Source organism: Muscardinus avellanarius (assembly GCF_963383645.1).
Source record: "Muscardinus avellanarius genome assembly, chromosome: X".
NCBI lineage: Eukaryota > Metazoa > Chordata > Mammalia > Rodentia > Gliridae > Muscardinus > Muscardinus avellanarius.
In genome coordinates this window covers 91,001,688-91,024,676 of record NC_137792.1, presented here as the reverse complement: position 1 = coordinate 91,024,676, position 22,989 = coordinate 91,001,688, and the positions used below count along the sequence as shown (strand labels likewise).

The 22,989-nt window shown below is 39.6% G+C and overlaps 1 protein-coding gene across 6 annotated transcripts in view; it reads right to left on the bottom strand.

Annotated features, from left to right (window-relative positions):
- Positions 1-19,304, bottom strand: part of LRCH2 (leucine rich repeats and calponin homology domain containing 2) — a gene marked incomplete at both ends in the record, with an annotated part of 116,130 nt that extends 96,826 nt beyond the window's left edge. For 5 of the 6 annotated variants that reach the window (XM_080718319.1, XM_080718318.1, XM_080718320.1 and 2 more), the window contains one exon: positions 18,887-19,229. In XM_080718319.1, the coding sequence (XP_080574445.1) occupies positions 18,887-19,229 (343 nt within the window). Of the gene's footprint in view, positions 1-18,886 lie in introns of all 6 variants that reach the window. The other variant, XM_080718317.1, reaches the window with a different exon arrangement.
- Between the last annotated feature and the right edge of the window lie 3,685 nt (positions 19,305-22,989).

The following is a 22,989-nucleotide window of genomic DNA, read 5'->3' as shown; positions in this document are numbered from 1 at the left end:
CAGACAGCCTGTGGCTGAGCCTTACCTATGTCTCCTTTGGAGAGACATGGAGTAAGTATGTGCATCCTCCCAGTTTACACTCGCACACGTAGTGCAAAGAAGCTGACAGGCAAAACGACTATGCTCCTTCCCATAATCTTAAATTTAAAATTTGAGAAGTGGATCTGGGGATGCAGCTCAGTGATAATGCACTTCCCTAGCATGCACAAGGCCTGGAGTTTCAGTCTAAGCACCACAAAAAAAAGGTAGAAATGTACTCTCAACTGTTGTAGCAAGAGGCAGCACTGAACCAAATACTGTAGACAATTATAAACAGAATGATTCCCTAAAGGAGTTTTGATTCCTGAGAGAATAGCAATGTAAAGCCAGGAGCATCACTGTACCTAACTGTGTACTCATATTACACAGTGACTCAAGCATCCAACATTGGAAGAACGGGTAAATAAATTATTGCGCGTTTAAACCACGCACTATTAGGCAGTCCTTTAAAATAACATTGTGAGCCTTGCTTGGTGGCGCATGCTTGTAATCCCTGCGCTTGGAAGGCAGAGACAGGAGGATCGTGCAGGTTCGAAGCCAGCCTCAGCTACTTAATGAGGCTTTCAGCAACTTAGTGAGACCCTGCTTCCAAATAAAATATAAAAAAGTTCTGGGAGTATAGCCCGGAGGTAGAAAGCCCCTGGGTTCCACCTCCAGTATCACCAAAAAATAACAGTGGATGCCAGGCGTGGTGGCGCACCCTTGTAATCCCCGCACTTGGGAGGCAGAGACAGGAGGATCATGCAGGTTGGAAGCCAGCCGCGCGTGCTGGCTTAGGAGACCCTGTTTCCAAATAAAAATGTAAAAATAGGTATGGGAGTGTAGCCCGGAGGTAGAAGGGCTTCCAGGAACCCCAGTACCACCAATAAATGAATAAATAAATAAATAAATAAATAAAATAACATTGTGGACCTGGGAATGAAGGTGTATGCCTGTAATCTCAGTATTTGGGGAGCTGAGACAGGAGGACAGCAGGTATGAAGCCAGCCTCAGTAACTTAGCAAGGCTTGAGCAACTTAGAAATATCTTGCTTAAAAATTAAAACTAAAAAAATTTAAGGGCTAAGGGGTAGTTCAAAGATAGAATATCTCTGGGTTGAATCCTCAGTACCAAGAATATTTTTAAAAGATTAAAAGACTTGGAGGTGTAGCTCAGAGGTAAAAAGCCCTTGGCTTTAGGACCCAGCACCAGAAAAAATAAAAATAAACTGTAGGAGAGTGTGCTTAGCATGCATGAACCCACGTTTGATCCCCAGCACCAATATGTATAATTTTTTTTTCCTTCAGTTTAACAGTGGCATAAGAAAAACTTTCACAAAGAAAGACTTGGAAAAAGTGTATACAGTTGACTACAATGAGAAGACTTTTAAGTTACCAATATTACAGATAAATGTGAGAAAATTTAGTCATTAGGTATAAGGGTTTGTGTAAGGCCAAGAAGCAATGAACATGTAGAGTTATTATTTCTAAAAGCCTTTAAACTCTGAGCCAAACTAAAGATGACAAAACTTTTCAACTTGAAAGTAGTAGATGCAAAATTTTAATTCTGCCCATAACAAATGGAGAACAGACCATTGCAAGAAGACAAAATGAACCAAGCCTGGTGGTGCATGCCTGTAATCCCAGTATTTTGGGAGGCTGAGACAGGAGGATTGCAGGTTTGAGGCCAGTCTCAGCAATTTGTAGCAAGGCCCTCTGCAACTTAGTGAGGCCCTGTTTCAAAATAAAAAAAGGGCTAAAGGAAGATATAACTCAGAGGTAGAATGCCCCTGGATTCAATTCCCAGTACCACTACCACAACAACAAAAAGAAGAGGAAATAAGACCAATGCCAACACAGACTAAAACACAACTGGGAAAAACCTGAGACCTAATCACACAATGTGTATTTATCTCCCAGCTTTTCCTGGACTTTATCAAACATGTTACTTTCAAGATGAAATTTATTAAAAGAACATATTAATCTTTGAAACATTTTACAATTTATAATTTTCAATACTAAGTTTATTATTTAATGTTATAAATATTATTTACAAATTATTTTAACTGAATATTTAATTAAAATATGTATAAGTAGCCAACTATTCTAAAATAAAAACATATGTAGCCAGGAATGGTGGCACATGCCTTTAATCCCAGCAATTCAGAGGCTGAGACAAGAGGATGGCAGGTTTGAGGCAAGCACTGGCAATTTAGCAAGCCCCTCAGCCACTTAGCAAGATCCAATTTAAAAATAAAAAGGGATGTTAGTGTAGCTCGGAAGCAAAATGCCCCTGGGTTCAAGTCCCAGTACCGAAAAGTAAAAAGAAAAACATATCCAAAGATGCAATATAAAAACTATAGTTAATTTCCAAAATATGAAAGTTAGGGTTAGGGTTAGGGTTAGGGTTAGGGTTAGGGTTAGAAAGTTTATTTGTTTTTGGTTTTGGTTTTTGTGGTACTGGGGGTGGAACCCAGAGGCTATACTCCCAGACCTATTTTTATACTTTGTTTGGAAACAGGGTCTCACTAAGTTGCTGAGAGCCTCACTAAGTAGCTGAGGCTGGCTTCAAACCTGCGCGATCTTCCTGGCTCAGCCTCCCAAGAGCGGGGATTACAAGCGTGCGCCACCACGCCCGGCTTCAAAATATTAAAGTTTAAAAATCATACCTCTGCTTATGATAAAATGTGTTATTTTTTCTAACCCTATTTTCATTTTTTTAAATAACAAAACAATAAAAACAAAACACAAAGATCAGCACAGTGACACAGGCCTGTAATCCCAGGTACTGAGGAAGCTGCTGGGCGTGGTGGCACACACCTGTAATCCCAGTTCTTGAGAAACTAAAACAGAAGGAACAAAGGTTTGGAGACAGCTTCAGCAAAGTAGCAAGTAGCGAGACTCTCGGCAACCTAGTAAGATCCTGTTTCAAAATCAAAAAAAAGATCCAGGGGCATGGCTTAGAGGTCGAATGCCTCTGGGTTCAATCCCCAGTAACACACACACACACACACACACACACCACAGGACAACCTGGTCAATTTGGCAAAATCTTATTTCAAAAAGATGGTCTGGGGATGTAGCTCAGAAGTAGAGCACCTCTGGGTTTAATCCCCAGTATAAATAAATAAATAAATAAGTAAATAAATAAATAAATAAATAAATCCCATTGACAGAGTACCAATGGGTTCAATCCCCAGTACTAAAAGCAAAACAAAACATCCTCAGGGAGATCATGGAAGTTACAATCTGCCTAGAGAATGGGGTACATGCATGAGAAGTGTAAAGATCTTATAGGAGCAAAGAGACAAATCATGGAGGAACTCAGAGAGGTACCCAGGGTAAATAACAGGCTTCATTGAACAAAACATTTGAAACTACTATGAACAACCTGCTGCACTAGGTTTTCTAATAACATCAACGTCTGTTCAACTCTAAAGCAAATGAAAAGAGAAATGCAGACCCGGGCATGGTGGTACACACCTGTACTCCTAATAATTGGAAGCTGGAACAAGAGAATCTCAGATTCTAAGCCAGCCTGAGCAACTTAGTGAAACTCTCAGCAACCTAGTGAGACCCTGCTTCAAACTAAAATATAAAATAGGACTGGGGGTGCAGTTCAGAGATAAAACACCCCTGGGTTCAATCCTCAATATCAATCATACAGAGAGAGAGAGAGAGAGAGAGAGAGAGAGAGAGAGAGAGAGAGAGAGGAGAGGAGAGGGGAGAGGGGAGAGGAGGGGAGGAAAGGAGGAGAGAGAAAGAGAGAGAGAGAAAGAGAGAGAGAGAAAGAGAGAGAGAGAGAGAGAGAGAAAAGAAGAAGAAGAAGAAGAAGAAGAAGAAGAAGAAGAAGAAGAAGAAGAAGAAGAAGAAGAAGAAGAAGGAGAGGAGAGGAGAGGAGAGGAGAGGAGAGGAGAGGAGAGGAGAGGAGAGGAGAGGAGAGGAGAGGAGAGGAGAGGAGAGGAGAGGAGAGGAGAGGAGAGGAGGAGGGAGGGAGGAGAAAGAAGTGAAGAAGTGCACATTTTAATGTTAACAGCTATAAAATCCATTACCATTTATAGTGGTAATGTTGATTTTGTTTAATAAAGTTATTAAATTGATGGTGTGTGATACAATGAAGGAAAAATATTATCATCAAAGATTAGATTTGCTGGAGTAGAGATCTATAGTAATCATGTGTGGAGGACTAGGGGAAAGGGGCAAAATGAAGAAAGATTTCTCTGGGACACAGTCAAGAGGCATTCATGAGGTTAATAGACAAAGAAGGACATCAACAGCAGGGAAAAAATGGGAGACATGGAGCGCCATAGTACTTTCAAGAAAGAGCACAATGTTTGTTGGGCTGGAATGAACTTTGGAGGCAGTATTGAAAAGTACGGCTGACCAGGAACGCAAGGTAGATTCTGTACAAACCAAATCTGTATAATACACTGTATTAATGCAATAAAGAACCAAAACCTTGGCCGGGCGTGGTGGCGCACGCTTGTAATCCCCGCGCTTGGGAGGCAGAGACAGGAGGATCGCGCAGGTTCGAAGCCAGCCTCATCTGGCATAAAAGACCCTGTTTCCAAAAATAAAATAGGTCTGGTAGTGTAGCCCGGAGATAGACAGGATTCCAGGAACTCTAGTACCACCAAAAAAAAAAAAAAAAAAAAAAGAAAAAGAAAAAAGAACCAAAACCATACGATCATTTCAGTACACAGAAAAGGCACTTGATGAAATCCAATATCTTTTCATAATAAAAAAAAATTTTCAGGCTGGGTGTGGTGTCACACACTTATGAAATACTAGTACTTGGAAGGCTGAGTCAGAAGGAACAAAGGTTTGAAGCCAGTCTCAGCAACTTACAAGGATCTTAACAACTTAGCAAAATCCTGTTTCAAAGTAAAAAATACAAAGGGTTGGGGATTTAGCTTGGAGGCAAAATGCCTCTGGGTTAAATCCCTAGTATCAATAAACAAAAAATAATAATAAAACAAAAAAGGATGGGGGTGTAGTTTGGTAGTAGAGTACCCCACGGTTCAATTCCCAGCTCCTCTTCCCCCCAAAATTGCAAGGAGATGGGGCATAGCTTGCCTGGCATTTGAACAGCCCTGAGTTTGATCCCCAACACCACAAATCATAAATAAGTAAATAAATAATTAACATCTTTTAGAATAAGTAAACTAGTTTAAAAAAAGGTTTAAAGAATCAAACAGTATAAAAAACAATCATATCTCTATACCTGAGTGATGAAAAATCCAAAAATAAAATTAAGACAACTTTAAAAATAAAATTCTTGCCAGGCATGATGGCACAGGCCTATATTCCCAGTACTTAGGCAGGAGAATTGCAAATTTGAGGTCAGCCTCATCAACCCAGCAAAACGTTGTTTCAAAATAAAAAAAAATAAAATAGGGCTGGGTGTATAGCTTGGAGATGGAATGCCCCCAGGTTCAATTCTCAGTTCCACATTAAAATAATAATAAAAAATAAAAATAATAATGATAAAATTCTTGACCCAGGCATGGTGGCTTGTGCATTATAATCCCATTACTTGGGAAACGGATACAGGAGGATGGCAGGTTCAAGGCCAGCTTCACCAGTTTAGCAAGGTCCTTCACAACTTAATGAGACCTTGTTTCAAAATAAAATAGGGCCAGGGTTGTGTATCTTGGAGGGAGAATGATCCTGGGTTCAATCCCTAGCACCACAATAAAAAATCTTCTGAAAACTACAAAATATTGTTGAAAGAAAATATAAGTGAAAAGACATCCCCTATTCCTGGTGGGGGAATCTATATCATTAAGATGGTTTATCGCAAATTGATCAATAGATCAACACAGTCCTTATCAAAATCCCAACTTGAAAGCTGTAAAGAAATTGACAAGCTTATGCTAAAATTCAAATGAACATGCAGTGGTCCCAGAATAGCCAAATCCATCCCGATAAAGGAGAGTGTTCTAACATTCACTCCTTCCAATTACAACACTTCCTACCCAGCTTACTTCATAATGAGGAATTAAGTTAGTGTTGTGCTGGATTCAGAACAGACATTAGATCACTGAAATAGAATGAAGAGTACTGAAACAAGCCTTTACATTTATGAGCAGCTGGTTTTTCGTAAGGGTACAAAACAACTGGGTGAGGAAAGAAAGCTCTTTTCAAAAAATTGCACTGGGATAACTGGATATCTACATACAAAAGAATAAAATTGGGTTCTCACCTCATACCATACACAAAAACCAAGTCAAATGATTAGTAAAAGCTGGAAGCTTGCAACCCCAGTACTTTGGAGGTTGAAACAGTAGGATTGCAGTTTCAAGGCCAGCCTCAGGAACTTCGCAAGACTCTTTACAAAAATAAAATGGGGCTGAAGATGTTGTTCAGAGGTAGAATGTATTTGGGTTGAACTGTACTGGAGGATGGTGAGGAGAAGGAGGAAAAGAGGGAAAGAGAGGGATAGAGAAGAAATAGGCAGGGATGGATCTGGAAAAAGATGTTGTATATGTTAAAACATGAAATTTCTGCCTCACATTGTATATAAAAATCAATTTTTTTTTTTGGTGGTACTGGGGCTCCTGGAAGCCCTTCTACCTCCGGGCTACACTCCCAGACCTATTTTATATTTTTGAAACAGAGTCTCTTACGCCAGAGCGGCTGGTTTTGAACCTGCGCGATCCTCCTGTCTCCGCCTCCCAAGCGCGGGGATTACAAGCGTGCGCCACCACGCCCGGCTATAAAAATCAATTCTATATTGTCTTGGAGCTTCTTTTTTGCGTCACATGTGTGGTACTGGGGGGAACCCAGGGGCTTTCTAACTCCAAGCTAGACCTCCAGACCTATTTTATATATATTTTTTTGAAACAGGATTTCACTAAATTGCTCAAAGCATCACTAAGCTGCTGAGGCTGACTTTGAACCTGTGATCCTCCCGTCTCAGCCTCCCAAGTACTAAGACTACAAATGTGTGCCACCATGCCCATCTCAACTTGGAACTAAAACACCAAGACAACGTTAAAATTCTTCATAAGAATGCAGATTAATATGTTTTACACATTCTTAAACAGTGCACAGCAATCATTGACTATAAAAGACTCAGATTTAAATATATTAACATTAAATATTTATTCATCAAAAAACTGAAAAAAAAAATCAAGCCAGGCACACACCTGTAATGCTAGTACTCGAGATGCTGAGACAGGAGGATCGCAGATTTGAGGCCAGTGCACAGTAATTCAGTGAGACCTTGTTTCAAAATAAAAAAAATAAAAAGGGCTTGGGTGTAGCTCAATGATAGAATGTTCCTCGGTTCAATGTCCAGTACCACACATAACAGCAAAAAGGCAAGTTATAAATTAGGAGACAATGTTTGTAACATACAAAAGTAATGTGATTAGTATATGGGATATTATAGAATTATAGTATATATATGTATATGTATATGTGTGTATATATGTATATATATATATATATATATATATCATAGTATTCAGTGTTATAGACTTTTATTTTTTTATTTTTTATTTTTTGGTGGTACTGGAGTTCCTGAAAGCCCTTCTACCTCCCTTCTACCTCCAGGCTACACTCCCAGACCTATTTTTATTTTTTGAAAACAGGGTTTCCTAAACCAGCGCGGCTGGCTTCGAACCTGCGCGACCCTCCTGTCTCCACCTCCCAAGCACGGGGATTACAAGCATGCACCACAACGCCCGGCTGTGTTATAGACTTTTAGAAGGAAAGGACAAACATCCAATAGAAAAGGTACAAAATAAATGGGAAGCTATTTCACAGTACAGGAAACACATATGACCAACAGACAAGTAAGGAAATGTTAACATCATTGGTGATCAGAAAAATCCAAATCAAAAAAGACTTCAGTAAAATACCATTTTAACTTATCTGGCCAAATTTTTTATACCTGACAATGCTATGTATTGGAGGTGATACCGATTCATAGGCCCTCTTATACATGGTCATGGAAATGTAAATGGTAAACCAGTTTGAACATCAACATACAACATAACCCAGCAATTCTATTCCCAAGTATATTTAAAAATTGCACATTTTTTTTAATTGCACAAGAGTCGTGTATGATAATTTTTATAAAGTCGGACATAGCGGCATATGCCTGTATTCCCAGTACTTGGGAGGCTGAGACAGGAGGATTGCAGGTTTGAAGCCAGCCTCAGCAACTTAGAGACTCTGTTTCAAAATAAAATAAAAGAGGTCTGGGGGTGTAGCTTGGAGGTAGAATGACTCTGGGTTCAATCAGTACCACAAACATACACACAGAAAAGAGGAAAATACACATTGCCATCTCACAATGAAAAGATAATAATAGATAATGCAGTCACTCAAAAGAATGAATTACAGCTTAATATTGAGTAGCAATATTTTTAAATATTTAAATTACCACTGTTAACTAAAGCTAGTAATGTATGCTAGCTTTTCTTGCATTCTGAAATTTATATGTGCGTGTGTGTGTGTGTGTGTGTGTGTGTGTGTTATTGAGTGCCATTCTACCTCTGAACTACAGCCCCAGCTCTATTTTTACGTTTTATTTTAAAACAGGGTAACAGCCGGGCGTGGTGGCGCACGCTTGTAATCCCCGCGCTTGGGAGGCTGAAACAGGAGGATCACGCAGATTCGAAGCCAGCCACGCTGGCGTAAGAGACCCTGTTTCAAAAATATAAAATAGGCCTGGGAGTGTAGCCCGGAGGTAGAAGGGCTTCCAGGAACCCCAGTACCACCAAAAAAATAAATAAATAAAATAAATAAATAAATAAAACAGGGTAACAATAAGCTGTAGAGGGCCTCACTAATTTGCTGAGTCTGGCTGCAAACCCAACCCGTGATCCTCCTGCCTCGGCCTCCCAAGTTCTGTGATTACAGGCATGCACCACCACACCTGGCTTCAAATTTTTAAAACTCAAAATGAGGAAATAGGCTTTTTAGATGTACTGCTAGGGAACTGGCTACTGACCCAAGGATGTTTCAGAAACAAAGGACAGATTTGCATTTCGGAGAACATGATCTAGCTAGTTGGGGTACTATCTGAAATCCAGGAAACCTTGAGGCAGAGAGATGAGAAACTGTAGAAAACTATTGGCAGCTCCAGTTATAGGTAAGGAAGAGAAGAGATTCAGAACAACAACAGTGGTACTGAGAATAGACAGGAAGGAAACAGATCTGCAAGCTATTCTGAGATCTCTGACCAACAGGCCTTGGTTCCTAACTAGATATGACAGTGGAGGGAAAGGGAAGAGTCAGGAATAACTCTGAAGTATCTATTATAGGAAAGGAGAGGGCCTAGGGTCAATAATGAGAGTTGATTATTTCATATATTGAGATTGAGGAGGCTCTGGGATATCAATATTTATGTAGTTTTCTCCCTCTATGTATAACTATCAAAACTGGTGTCTCTTTCTTCAAAGCCAGTCCTTCTTCTCCTACTCCTCTTCCTGCTTCTTCTTATTCCCTGTCGTGTGTGTGTGTGTGTGTGTGTGTGTGTGTGTGTGTGTGTGTGTGGTACTGGAGATTGAAATAGCTTGTTATTTTGTTAACACTCCTTGCATTTTTTTCAATTATTACATTTATCTTACTCTAACTCAGATTTTCTCAATCTTGGCAACATTGAAATTTTGAACCAGAAAAAAATCTCTTTGGTAGGTCACTGTGCATTTCATTGAAGAATGCTCACGTCTATTCACATATCAGTAGCAGACCCCCTAAACTATGACAATCAATAATGTTTCCAAGCAGTGGGTGGTGGAAGCATACCTGTAATCCCAGTACTTTGAAGGCTGAGACAGGAGGATCACAGGTTTGATGACAGCCTAAATAATGCAGTGAGACTCTCAGCAACCTAAGAAAACCCTGTTTCAAAACAAAACACAAGTGCTGGGATGTAGCTCCGAGGTAGAATGCCCCAGGGTTCAATTGCCAGGACCACACACAAACATATTTCCAGACACTTAAAAGTATACTCTGAGAGCAAATCACCCCTCCCATTGGGAACTGCTATCTAGCCTATATATAGGCATGTGAAATTTTTATACCAGCATAATATCAAAATACTTCAAAGTGGCAACTTTACAATCTTTATATAAAATTAATAAGACAAGTTTATTCATATGTAGTCTTTAAAGACACTGTTATCTATGTTTGATTTACTATTTTTAATTCAAAAATATATTTAAATGTAACTGATTTTACACTGACACGGACATTCCCAACCAACTAGCTCAGATACTAAGGATTTACATATTATATTTTTTAAGATGGGAAAAATTCTAGGCTACACATACTAGAGTCTTGTAGGAACATAATCATCAACATAACCATTTTTGAGTGAAATCCAAATTCACATATGTTTTAAAATTGCATAGACTCCATGGAGTTCAAATAAAAGGTTTGTGCCACAATTATTTTACTTCTCTTGACAACCCAAGTCCCCAGTATTGTACTGAAAGAATTGCAGTAAACAAAAATAAGCTGAGCATGGTGGAACACGCTAGTAATCTCAGTATTTGGAAGGCTGAGACAGGAGGATCACAGGTTCAAGATCAGCCTCAGTAACTTAGCGAGGCCCTGTTTCAACACACAAAAAATAAAAAGGGCTGAGGGTAGCTTCGAGGCAGAATGTATCTAGTTTCAATCCCCAGTACCCCCAAAATAATATAAGAATAAATTCAACAACAATTTTGTTACAAATTATAAAACAGTACATAGAATCAAAAGTGTCCACGAACAGGAAAGAACTTGCTTTCTTATTTGAAAAAATTTTCCTTTAAAAAATTGTAATCCCAGTGCTGGGGAGGCCGAGACAGGTTAAAAGCCAGCCTCAGCTACTTAGTGAGGTTTTCAGCAACTTAGAGAGACCCTGTTTCCAAATAAAATATAAAATAGGTCTGGGAGTATAGCTAGAAGGTATAAAGCCTCTGGGTTCCACCCTCAGTACCACAAAAAAATTGATATTAGCAGGACGTGACAGTGCATGCCTGTAATCCCAATACTTAAGGAGGCTGAGACAGGAGGATCACAGATTCAATGCCAGTGTGCAGTAATTTAGCAAAATCCTGTTTTAAAATTTAAAAACAGGGATGGTGGAAGTAGCAGATAGACTGTCCCCGAGTTCAATCTTTAGTACTATACAATAGCCTGGTATTAAAAAATACATTAAGCCGGGCATGGTGGCGCATGCTTGTAATCCCCACGCTTGTGAGGCTGAGACAGGTAGATCGCACAGATGCACAGGTTTGAAGCCAGCCTCAGCTACTTAGTGAGGCTCTCAGCAACTTAGTGAGACCCTGTTTCCAAATAAAATATAAAATAGATCTGAGGGTATAGCCTGGAGGTAGAAAAGCCCCTGGGTTCCACCCCTAGTATCACAAAAAAAATACATTAGAAAATATCCACTCTTGAATCATTTATTATATTCCATTGACTGGTATTATGTAAATAGAATGCTATGAACTTTATTTGAAACAGAATAAATATGAACACTATAAGTTAAAGTTTGGGGATGGGGGTGCAGTTCAATGGTAGAGCTCATATGTAGCATCTGGGTTTAATCCTAAACACCAAAAAAAAAAAAAGGACACTAGTTGAAAGTGAGACTAAACATAAACTTAACTGTTATAAAACTGCCTCATACAGTTTTCTTTTAGTATATCAAATGGTTCCCTGGAGTGTAAGGTATTTTTTCCTATAAAAAAAGCAGCAGACAACTTTCTGAAACTGTTCAGAGAACTGATTTTAAGAGTATTATAATACTTCAAGAAGTGCATGAATACACCCGAACTGTGTGGAAAAAAAGAAAACTGAAAGATTTCCCCTTCCAAAAGAATGAGTGTGAGAACCACACATTTTAAAAATCACTCATAGTGGTCTCCTGGGCTGTGCTGGGATGATAATATCCCTTTTTAAGTCTTACTATGTGTTTTAAAACTTAAAAAATTGCCATCCCCCTGTAAATCATTATGCTATAAGTTTATAGTATTTGTGAAGTGTTCCCAACATCACCTCTCATGTTGTCAGTGAAGTTCCGGATCTTGTTCATTTTTATGCTTTTGATACCAAATGAATGCTTCAGAGTTTGTATTACAAATCATCTAAATCAAAATATTAAATTTTAGCAAGGTGTGATGGTACACATCTAGAATCTGAGAGACACTGAGGCTAAAGTAGGATCAAAAGTTCCAAACCAACCTCTATATCAAAATTAATATTAGCCGGTTGTGGTGGTACATGCCTGTAATCCCAGTATTTGGGGAGTGAGACAGGAGAAATGCGGGTTCAAGGCCAGCTTCAGCAAGTAGTGAGACTCTCAGCAACCTAGAGAGACCCTGTCTCAAAATAAAAATAAAATAGGGCTGGGGGTGGAACTGGGAGGTAGAATGTCCCTGGGATAAATCCCCAGTGCTCAAAAAGAAATTAATGTGTTTTTTTTTAAAAGGTTGGGAATAGAGCACAAGGATTCAATCTCAAGTACCACAAAGAAAGATATATTTAATTTTAAACTTTAAGCAATTATTTCACTAACCTCAATTGTAAAATATCCAAATCAGCCATTTCCTTTTTTATACCTGTCATGTTGCAAATAGGTAACCAAACCTCTGGGGGGGGGGGGTGCTGCTCGGGATCAAATGCAGGCCCTTGCACATGCTAGATAAGCATTCCACTATGAACTACTTCCTTAGCTCCTAATCTAACTTTTCCAGAAGCTTTCCCAAACTAATTTAACCCCCAAACCAAATTAAGCCTATGCCACAATTCAAATAATTTGTTTGTACAGTTCTTAGAAGTATATTATTTTGAATATTGTTATATATTATAACGTAATTTTTATTAACCTTTCAAAGAATGATATTTCTTTCATTTGGGGGGTGCACTGGTGATTTACACCAGGGAAATTCTCCTTCTGATTTATAACCTTTTCCTTTTCGTTTTTTGATTTAAAACAGGGTCTCACTAAGTTGCCGGGAGTATCACTTCATTGGGGAGGCTGTATTCCATCTTTCAACCCCGCTATCTCAGCTTTCCAAATACTAGGACTGAAGGTGTGCGCCCCCATACCCAGCATGTTTCTTCCTTTCTATTGTCCAGAATTATGTTTCTAAAATTAGGGTTCAATAAATGCTTGTTTAATCAATCTATTCATCAGACAAAATCATGAAAAGCTATGCAAATAAAACAACAGAGGACACAAAACAAACAGTAATTACTATATAATCCATGAAGTTAAATTTACTTTTCAGAATAACTTAAACCCAGTGTGTTGGCACATACCTATAATCCCATATTTGTGAAGCTGAGACAGGAGGATCACAGGTTTAAAGAGTCTCAGCCACTCAGGCTCTCGGCAACTTAGTGAGACCCTGTTTCCAAATGAAAATAAGGTTGGGGGTGTGGCTAAGAAACAGAATGCCCCTCGGTTTAATGCCCAACATCACACATACATAACAAAGAATAAATAATTATTGGCACAACATTGACTTTATTAATAATAGCTTTGTTATAAAGAGAACTCTTATAGTGGAAACGACACAGAGACAGTTCTAGAACTAGAAAACCTAGGCTGTAACCCACACTCTCTCCATTTCTGCGCCAGCAAATCACTTAACCTCTGGCAACCACAAGGAGTAATTACTATGTTCTCTGCCAAGCTCACAGTGCTATTTATTAGGATACAATAGAATAATATATATATATGAAAGTACTTAGAAATTTATAAAGATCTACATAAATGGTATTATTTGAATGATGAATATACCCTCCAATTGAAGCTAACATTTCATTTTAAACTGAATTTACAAAAAAAAATATTGAAGGGACAACATATGATGCTATAGAATTCATCCCTGAATCAATCCTTACGAGGTTCAACAGCTCAGATTTAATCTACAGCTACTAAAATATGAGTCAACTGTCAGAAATGGGTTTCACCTTCAATTTTTCAGGAAGACAGTCATTACACAAAGCAAAGCAGATGTTTGAATTTGGTCACATGATCGCAAACTCTTCACACAAATACAGAGAAGCCCTTCATCTGTGCAAGCAAATCAGATGCCGTGTGGACCTGGCTCCGTTTTACCACCTGATACAATGCACCAGGTCCTACAGTTGAAGAGGTGAACCAGCATATGTAGGAAATACTGAAGCTGATTCCTGGCTTACAGGAAAACATATGATTATCCAGGACACAGCACAATCTGCCATATGTAAGAATTTCTAAATCTGTTTCACAGACCTATTGCTTATGGGCATAAACAGGCACTGTATGGGCTGGGAATCTAGCTCAGTGGTACAGCAATAGCCAAGTAAGGCCCTGGATTCCTTCCCCAGCATGGGGTGAGGTGAGTACTGAGTAAAAAAGCAGAGGGGGCAAGTACAAAGCCACAGTAGGCTGAAATAGATCCACTGATTTGTAGTAATGGTAACAGAGTCAGCCATGGCAAGTTTCAGGATTTGTTTGGGTAACAGTTAAATAATGATGATGATGATGATGATGATGATGATGATGATGATATATATGTGTGTGTGTGTGTGTGTGTGTGTGTGTGTGTGTGTGGTGTGTAAAGTACTTGGGATTGGATCCAGGGCATTCTACCTCTGAGCTACACTCTATCCCTTTTTTAATTTTTTGTTTGTTTCTGGTATTGGGAATTGATGGGGACACTCTACCACTGAGTTATACCTCAACCCTATTTAATCTTTTTTTTATTTTTGAAAGAGAGTCTCACTAGTTGCTAAGAGTGTGATTACATGTCTGAGGTTGTCCTTGAACCTGTGGTTCTCCTGTCTCAGCCTCCCAGGATCACAGGTGTGAGCCCCACTATGCTTGGATGTTAAATTCATTTTCAAGACAACAAATTATTATAGTATTCAAAAAGGTCTCATTCTTCGTCATGCCAAGTCTTGCTACAGATTTATCTCAGACAAGAAACTACATCAAGAATCAGCTCTTTCCTAAAATAGCTTACTAACTTTTGTCCCTGTTGTGTGCTTTTCTGTGGGTGAGAATTTTTTTTTTTGGTGGTACTAGGATTCCTGGAAACCCTTCTACCTCCGGGTTACACTCCCAGACCTATTTCTTTTTATATTTTTTTATTTGGAAACAGGGTCGCTTTCAAACCTGCGCGATCTTCCTGTCTCCGCCTCCCAATTGTGGGGATTACAAGCGTGCGCCACCACGCCTGGCAATGGGTGAGAATTTTAATTAAGGAATATCTGGAAGGCAGATGTATACAAAAAATCAGGATTACAAACCACCAATGGGTTTCAAACAAATTAGCAAACTTTGTCTTTCAAATGATAATCTGGCTGGGTACCCATTGTCATTAGCCCAGTGCTCCTCCGTTCCAGCTGAGAGAAGTATTGCTGCAGAGAGAACCCAGGAGGGCAGCAGTGATGGGAACTGGAGGGAGGAAACAAGCTCAGAACAACCAGGAGAAATGCAAAGGCAGAGGTAAAAAGACTCCAATGTAAACATTGCCAATAGCTGCCTTCTACCCCTATTCTTTCACAGCAAAGCTTGTTAACAGAGAAAACAAGATTCTGTGGCTACATATTTAGGGAGCTTTATTTTCTTAACGCAAATTTCTCAGCCAAGGACATGCATAAAAACTTAAAACTCTAGGTGCCTTGTAAGTTTTTATTCACAGTATAATGTGATAGAGACTATATGATGAAAAAAATGAATCTCACCTTCACAGGTCTATTGAAAAGATAACTGCACTAGAAGTGAACACTTAATTCCTAGTCTGCGTTTTGACCCTTTGGACAAGTGGCTTTCGGTTAATCACAATTTTGTGTTTTCATTCATGCAAACAACAAATATTTATTAAGTACTTTAAAATTCGCTATTTGGGGGTTTCCTCGACCCTAACTGCTGAGGAGAATTACCTAGGATGATTTTTTTCTTAAAAAAAGAAAATATCTCTTGACCTCTGAGACTGATGTAATTGGTCTGGGGTGAATCCCAGGCATAGGTTGAAAAAAGAAAACACTCTTGTGGTGTTAATGTGTAGCCAGGGTGGGGAAGCATCAGTCTACTTCATTTTATGAATATGTACATAATAGCAAAATAATATGGAAAAAACCCTTCCCACTTCTTTTGAAATGTATCAACTTCCCCTTATTCAGTATTGTTTCAGCCAATTTTCTTACTACTGGTTCATCTAGATTAATTAGCAAGATAGGTTCTTAGCTATTTCCCCTTCCTCCAGTCTCTTCCCAATACAATGAGCCATTGTATGGTAGTTTAATCAGTTTAGTTCTAAAACATCCCACTGAGAATATATCTTAAGTGCAGTGGAACAATACGGCCAAACACAACTATTTTCAGCAGAGATTTTACTATGTACAAACGTGCCCAATAATTTCAGTACTGGGAGGCTGGGGCAGGAGGATCTCTGGTTGGAGGCCAGTGTGCAGAAACTTACTGAGACTCTGCTTCAAAAAAAAGTGCTAGGGGTGTAGAGCAGAGGTAGAATGTTCTAGGTTCAATTCCCAGTACTCTCCCCTGAAATGGATATAATGGGGGTCAGGGTATGGCATAATGGTAGCAGGAGGCCCTGTGTTCCATCCTTAGTACTGCCAAAAATTATCATAAATCAAGATTTAGATTTATAAAGAATAAATGTTGTTCTGAATTATGCTAAAGCTTGCCTCAGAAAACTAAGAAAAGGCTTAAAGTCAAAGGTTATAACTGAACAAGATGATATATTTATGGGAAGTATCAAATACAATAAAAGGAATATAAAAGGAGAAAAATAAACAAGTATACAGCCAATTTCCTGTCTTTAAGGAACTCTGGCTTCTTAGGAATAGCAAGGAATGAGCTTAAAAAGAAAATAAAGGGGCCAGGCATGGTGGCACACGCTTGTAATCCGCGCGCTTGGGAGGCTGAGACAGGAGGATCGCGCAGGTTCAAAGCCAGCCTCAGCTACTTAGTGAGGCTCTCGGCAACTTAGTGAGACACTGTTTCCAAATGAAGTATAAAATAGGTCTGGGAGTGTAGTCCAGGGATAGAAAGCCCCTGGGTTCCATCCCCAGTACCACAAAAAAAGAAAAGAAAGCCAGTACCATCAAGTAAGTGATAAAGACAATAAGTACCATGGGGATTCATGGAAGCAGGAGAACACTGTGAACTAAGGGAGTGGGAATAGCTTCTTGGAAAAGCTGGGCTGGGAAAAAATTAAATAGGTAGAGGAAAATAGGAAACGCAGAGTAAGCATATAATCTTGTAAAAATTGAGGCTGAAATGTAACAAAACCTGGTTATAGGGAGTTCACATATTTGGAAGGGAGGGTTCTAGGTAGGAGTGTCAGTGGTGATAATTGTTGCAAATATATATCTGAGCCCATACTGAAAGCTCTGTATGCTACAGTAGTTGGGATGCTTAAACTTTGTCCTAGAGATAGAAGTATCCTTTATGGGTTATAAAGAACAATAAGCATTCTCATTCTCTCTCTCTCTCTCTCTCTCTCTCTCTCTCTCTCTCTCTCTCTCTCTCTCTCTCTCATGATGCACTCTGAAGCCATTTTTCTTTAAGCTTTGGAATAAACACATCAGCTAATATCTTGCCAGTATAGGCATGAATATGTGAGCATATTGTTTAGGAAATCTGTCCAGGGTGATGGAGTAAATACTCACACATGTTTTCCAAAATACAAAATCAGGTATCAATCATATATTCATAGTTCTTAGGAGAATGCCTACAAGATTCCCTGGGTGGAACGCTGCGATTTTAGGTTTTCCTCCTCTCCACGTTCTCCTTCAGTACCTTGATTTAATATCTAAAAACTATCTATTTACACTGCAAGAGCCTTGTTTTGAAAATAAGATATTGTACCACTTTTACTATGGCTGACTTTACTTACTATATTGTTTCGAAATCACTACATCTATTAAAATAAATTTGTTCGTGATTTATTTAAGCAAAGTAGATGAGACAGAGACATAAATAGCAAATTTAAAGATTACAAAAAGCAAAGCACCCTTTCATTATACTGAAACATGGCTAAAATAAGCAGCACTAGTGTAGAAGACAGAGGAAAAAGTGTGTGTTCATAACAAAAAATGCCAGCCACAACAAAGACTAACAGAGAGTATACGAAGAACATTACAATAGCCAATATCCCTCCTAAAATGATAAACCACGAATCCACAATTCCATGAAGAATGGAATTATTTTCTTCCTCAAAAATGCCCTTAAAATTTTTGGCTCCTTCTATAAAAAAGAAAGACTCTAACATAACCCAAAACGAGGATTATCTTCCCCCCAGTAAGCAGACACGTTAGTGATTGATGACTTAATTTGCTACTGCAGCAAATACTAATTTAACCACCACTACCTTCTCCACATCGGGCAAATGAATGTCTTTAAAGGCATATGCTACAAGAAAGGAGCCAAGAATATCCTAGGACGATTAAACCACACACAAAACAAGAACACAGACAAACCGAGGCAATGCTGTTGCCTTACTCTGCCAAGGGCTCTGCCATTCTCTCAAGCACGCATGCCTTTAAGGAATATGTAGAAATTATTATTTTATGCATTGTCTGTTCCCCACCCCCATTCTCAGAAGGGAAGGGAAGATCCAGGAGAGTTCAAAGAAGTGCCCCAGGAAGGTGTCAATACCTCCCACCCACCAGAGCTGGAGAAACTCGCTTGAACAATAATGCTCTTTCACCCCTAACATCCCACCCAGTTTGCATACACATCCTTCAATCAGCATCCTCCCCGAAGCACCCCTCGTCCCCTGCTCTACCCTGCACGTCCAGGAGAACAGACGGCTGGGACTTTGTTAGTCCCATTGCAGCCACGCAGCCACCCACGGCCCCCACCTCCGGCTCCGCGTCCCTTCCCCACGGCCTGTCACCTGCTTGGGTGGTGTCGGTCAGGTCGTAACCGCAGCCCGGGAACTCGCGGAGTTTCCTGCCACTAAGGCTCAGAATACCAGAGGTGCTCGCCTCCTCCAAGGCCCGGTCCAGGCTTCTTGCGGTGTGCTGAGGCTGCAGGCTCCCGGGGTTCCACTGCGGCCCATTGAGGAACGGCTGGCCGAAAAGAGTCGGTACCGGGATGGGCACCGCCAGGGTTCCGACGCCGCCACCACCTCCCGCCCCGACGCTACCTCCTCCGGCCGCGCCAATGCCGCCGCCACTTCCACCTCCACTGCCGCCGCCGCCCCCACTGTTCCCACCACCTCCCTGACTCGCCGCCATGTTCCTGGGAGAGAGAATAGCCCCCGACAATACTCTGAGCCCGTGCCGCGAGTGTAGGGGGTTTTTAGGACGCATGCGCAGGCTGGGGGGGGGGCGGCGAGGTAGAGAGTGGGAAGGAACCAGGGGGCGGGCTGCGAGGAGGTGTTGTTGAGCAGAGATGCTGTTCGAAAGTATAGACCGCTCTCTTTGAGAAATGCAGAATCAGAGGAAGGATGCTAAAATCCGGTTCCGTCGCTCTGGGTACCAAAATCTTGAGAAGCGACAGCACGTTAACTGTAGGTCGTTTAAGCGAGAGGTCCCAGGTCTTTAAGTTTCTTCTCCTTTTTCTTTCTGCAAAACGAAAAGAAATATATGAGATGATAGGAATGAAAGGAGCTCGTTTCCGAATATATACGAACTGCTTTTCGAAGGACTTTGAGGCAGCTTCCTGAGAATGGCTCGGGAATCACAGACCTGCTCACTCAGAGAAAAGCTGGGGGAGTCATTAGGGAAGGAAATTCGTGTGATACTGAGCTTTAGGCATACAGGGCTTTTTGCTATCACTGAGAATTCCAAAGTAGGAAACATACTTTATATGTTTTAAAGGAAGCCTCTCGTTACAGTGTATCTCAGCCAAGCGGCTGCCTTCGAAAACTTGGAAGAGATCTCCACATTCTGTTCTATCACTCTTTGAAGTTGTGCCAAAATCTCCAGAATATCTCCAGTTTCTTCTCATCATGTCAGTATTGGATGATGGAAAACACTTTGATCATCAAACAATCGTAAAGGTTATTTTTGAAATACAGGTTAGGGTTTAAATGAAATTCTGAAGATTTAATGCTATAGGTATGAAGCAAGTCAACCTTGAGTTTTAGGAAGTTTCTTCTTAGAACCTGAAGATGTTTCTAATACAGAAAACAAAGAGAAGTTAAAACCCCTTTATCAGGCATTGGAGGCCTCCAGAATTTGACTCCAGACTACCAAGTAAGACTTATCACCCAACCCTTCTAACTTCTAGTCTTCTACCTACTGCCAGCTTCACTGCCAGGGAATCATTCAAATCTTTTCCACTAAACCAGTGATGGTGAACTTTGCCAATAGTCCCAATACTTGTGAGACCTAAACAGGAAGATACAGGTTCGATAACAGCCTCAACATCTTAATAAGACCCTGTTTCCAAATAAAAAATGAAAAGGACTGGGGACATAGCTCAAAGGTAGAATAACCCTGAATTCAATCCCCAGCACCAAAAATAAATAAATGAATAAATACATAAATAATTTTCACTAACATTCAGAAAAGATACAAAACAAAACAAAACTATCAGAATCTTTGGGCATATTTGGTTATCATTAATTTGAATATCATATGCATCTCTTACATATTTTTGAATTTGAACAATGTGTCAACAATCTAATGTTTTTAGTGACATCTCTGCTGTGTCAAAGTTTGTTTGTCATAGGCTACACTTTGAGAAACAATACAGAAAAGAATTGCAACTAATGTAAATTGCTTTGTGGCCATACTGATTAATTAAAATGATTATGTTGTGAGAAATTACATTCCCAATAGGTTTGAACCATAGATGGAACTAAACTGAGAATGGGAATCTATATAGCAAGCAAAAATAGGTTATTAAAACTTACTGCTGAGGCATGCATATAATCCCAGTACTTGGCAGGTTGAGACAGGAGGATAGCAGGTTCAATGTCAGCCTCAGCAATTTAGTGAGGATCTCAGCAACTTAGTGAGACTCTCTTTCTAAACACAAAATAAAATAAGACTGGGAGTGTGGCTTGGAGGTAGAAGGCCTCTGGATTCCATCCCCAGTAACACACACACACACACACACACACACACACACACACACCCCAAAAACAAAAAACAAAAAAACAGTGGTTAGCCATGGTGAGCCACAGTGGCACACTCCTGTAATCCCAGTACTTGGACAGCTGATATAGGAAGATTGTAGGTTTGAGACCAGTCTTGGCAAATTAGAAAGACTCTGTTATAATTAGTGTGTGTGTGTGTGTGTGTGTGTGTGTGTGTGTGTGTTTGCGTGCGCACACGCACGTGCGCGTATTTACTGGGGAATGAACCCAGATGCATTCTACCTCCAAGCTACACCTCCAGTCCTATTTTAGTTTTTATTTTGAAACAAGGTCTTAACTAAGTTGTTGAGGATTTCACTAAATTGTTAAGTCTGGCCACAAAATTTTAATCCTCCTGTCTCAACCTCCCAAAAACAAAGCTTACAAGTGTTTGCCACCACACTCAGTTGAGACTGTATTTCAAAATAAAAAATAAGATAGAGTTATATCTCAGAATTAGAATGCCCTTAGAATCAATTCCCAGTACCACAAAAAAGAAAGAACCCACTGGTTTCAGAAAGAAATGTTTTCCCTTATATCTCACATCCCTTATGTTTCAAATCAAGTATTGATTGACAGCTTCCAGAATTAAGAAGGGAAATTAAATTCCTTACTTAGAAAAAAGTTAAGAAAAGAAAATATTTTAATAATTACTCAGGGACTGGGGATGTAGCTCATTGATAGATGGATATTCTAGTATGTTCAATGTCTTGAATTTAATCCTCAAACTGCAAAAATAAGTAAACAAATAAAATAACTATTAGCCAATGAGAATTTTTATAAGTATTTAAAACAATGTATTAAATTCTGTGAAAAAGATGTCCTGAGAATCAGGATACTTCTCAAGTGAAACAGATTATGCACAACTAAATTAAAGAAAGAAAATAGCCCGGTGTGGGGACACACACCTGTGATCCCAGCACTTAGGAGCTGAGACAGGAGGATCACAGGTTTGAGGACAGCCTCAGAAGTAGTGAAACTCTTATCAATCTATTGAGACCCTGTTTCAAAAAAATAAAAATAAAATAGTCTTGGAATGTAGCTAGGAGGTAGAATGCACTTGGATTCAATACCCAGCACCACAAAAATATATAAATAAATTAAAGAACAAGATTAGCTAGATGAAATATAGGATGTTGCTACCAGTCTGTAAATTAAGCAAGCATAAGATATGTTTTCATTTAGGATCTAAAACAAGGCAACAAACTAATAGCTCAAAGTAAAATATGATTTTTTAAAATCCTGATCTTTCTCCCTGCTATGGGAATCTCTGGTCTATTTCCCAAAAACTTCAGCTCAGTTAAATTCTAAATTAAGAGAAAAGCCAGACTTAGTGGTTCATGCCTGTAATGCCAGTCCTTGCGAGGTTGAGACAGGAGGATTGCCGATTACCAGGTAGCCTCAGCAACTTAGTGAGGCCCTCCAAAACTTAGTGAGGCCCTGTTTAAACTGAAAAAAAAATAGGACTGTGGGTGTAGCTTAGAGGCAGAAGGTCCCTGGGTTCAATCCTCAGTATAAGTCTATCAATCAATCACTTAATCCAGGAGAAAAAAAAACTAGGGGTGTATTTCAGTGGTAAAGAACTTGCCTGGAATGTATGAGACCCTGGGTTCCATCCCCAGCAATGTACAAACTGAAAAAATTCAAAGAAATTCAAAGGTTAAAAAAGAGGAACAATGAAATGTCGAAGATCATTAAGTCATACATCAGAAACCTCTAAAAAGCATATTTATTTATCCCATACTAAACTATTTTTGCAGCTGCAAGTAGAGTGAGATGTGGAGTTCTCTTCACTGCAATCTCAGCACCAGTCCTGAATTCAAAAAGGCTCTGAGAAGTGCATGTAAAATGATTCAAGAAGTAGGGAGCAGGAAACTCACTTGGCCCTCCTCTGTCTAGTAACTTGATCT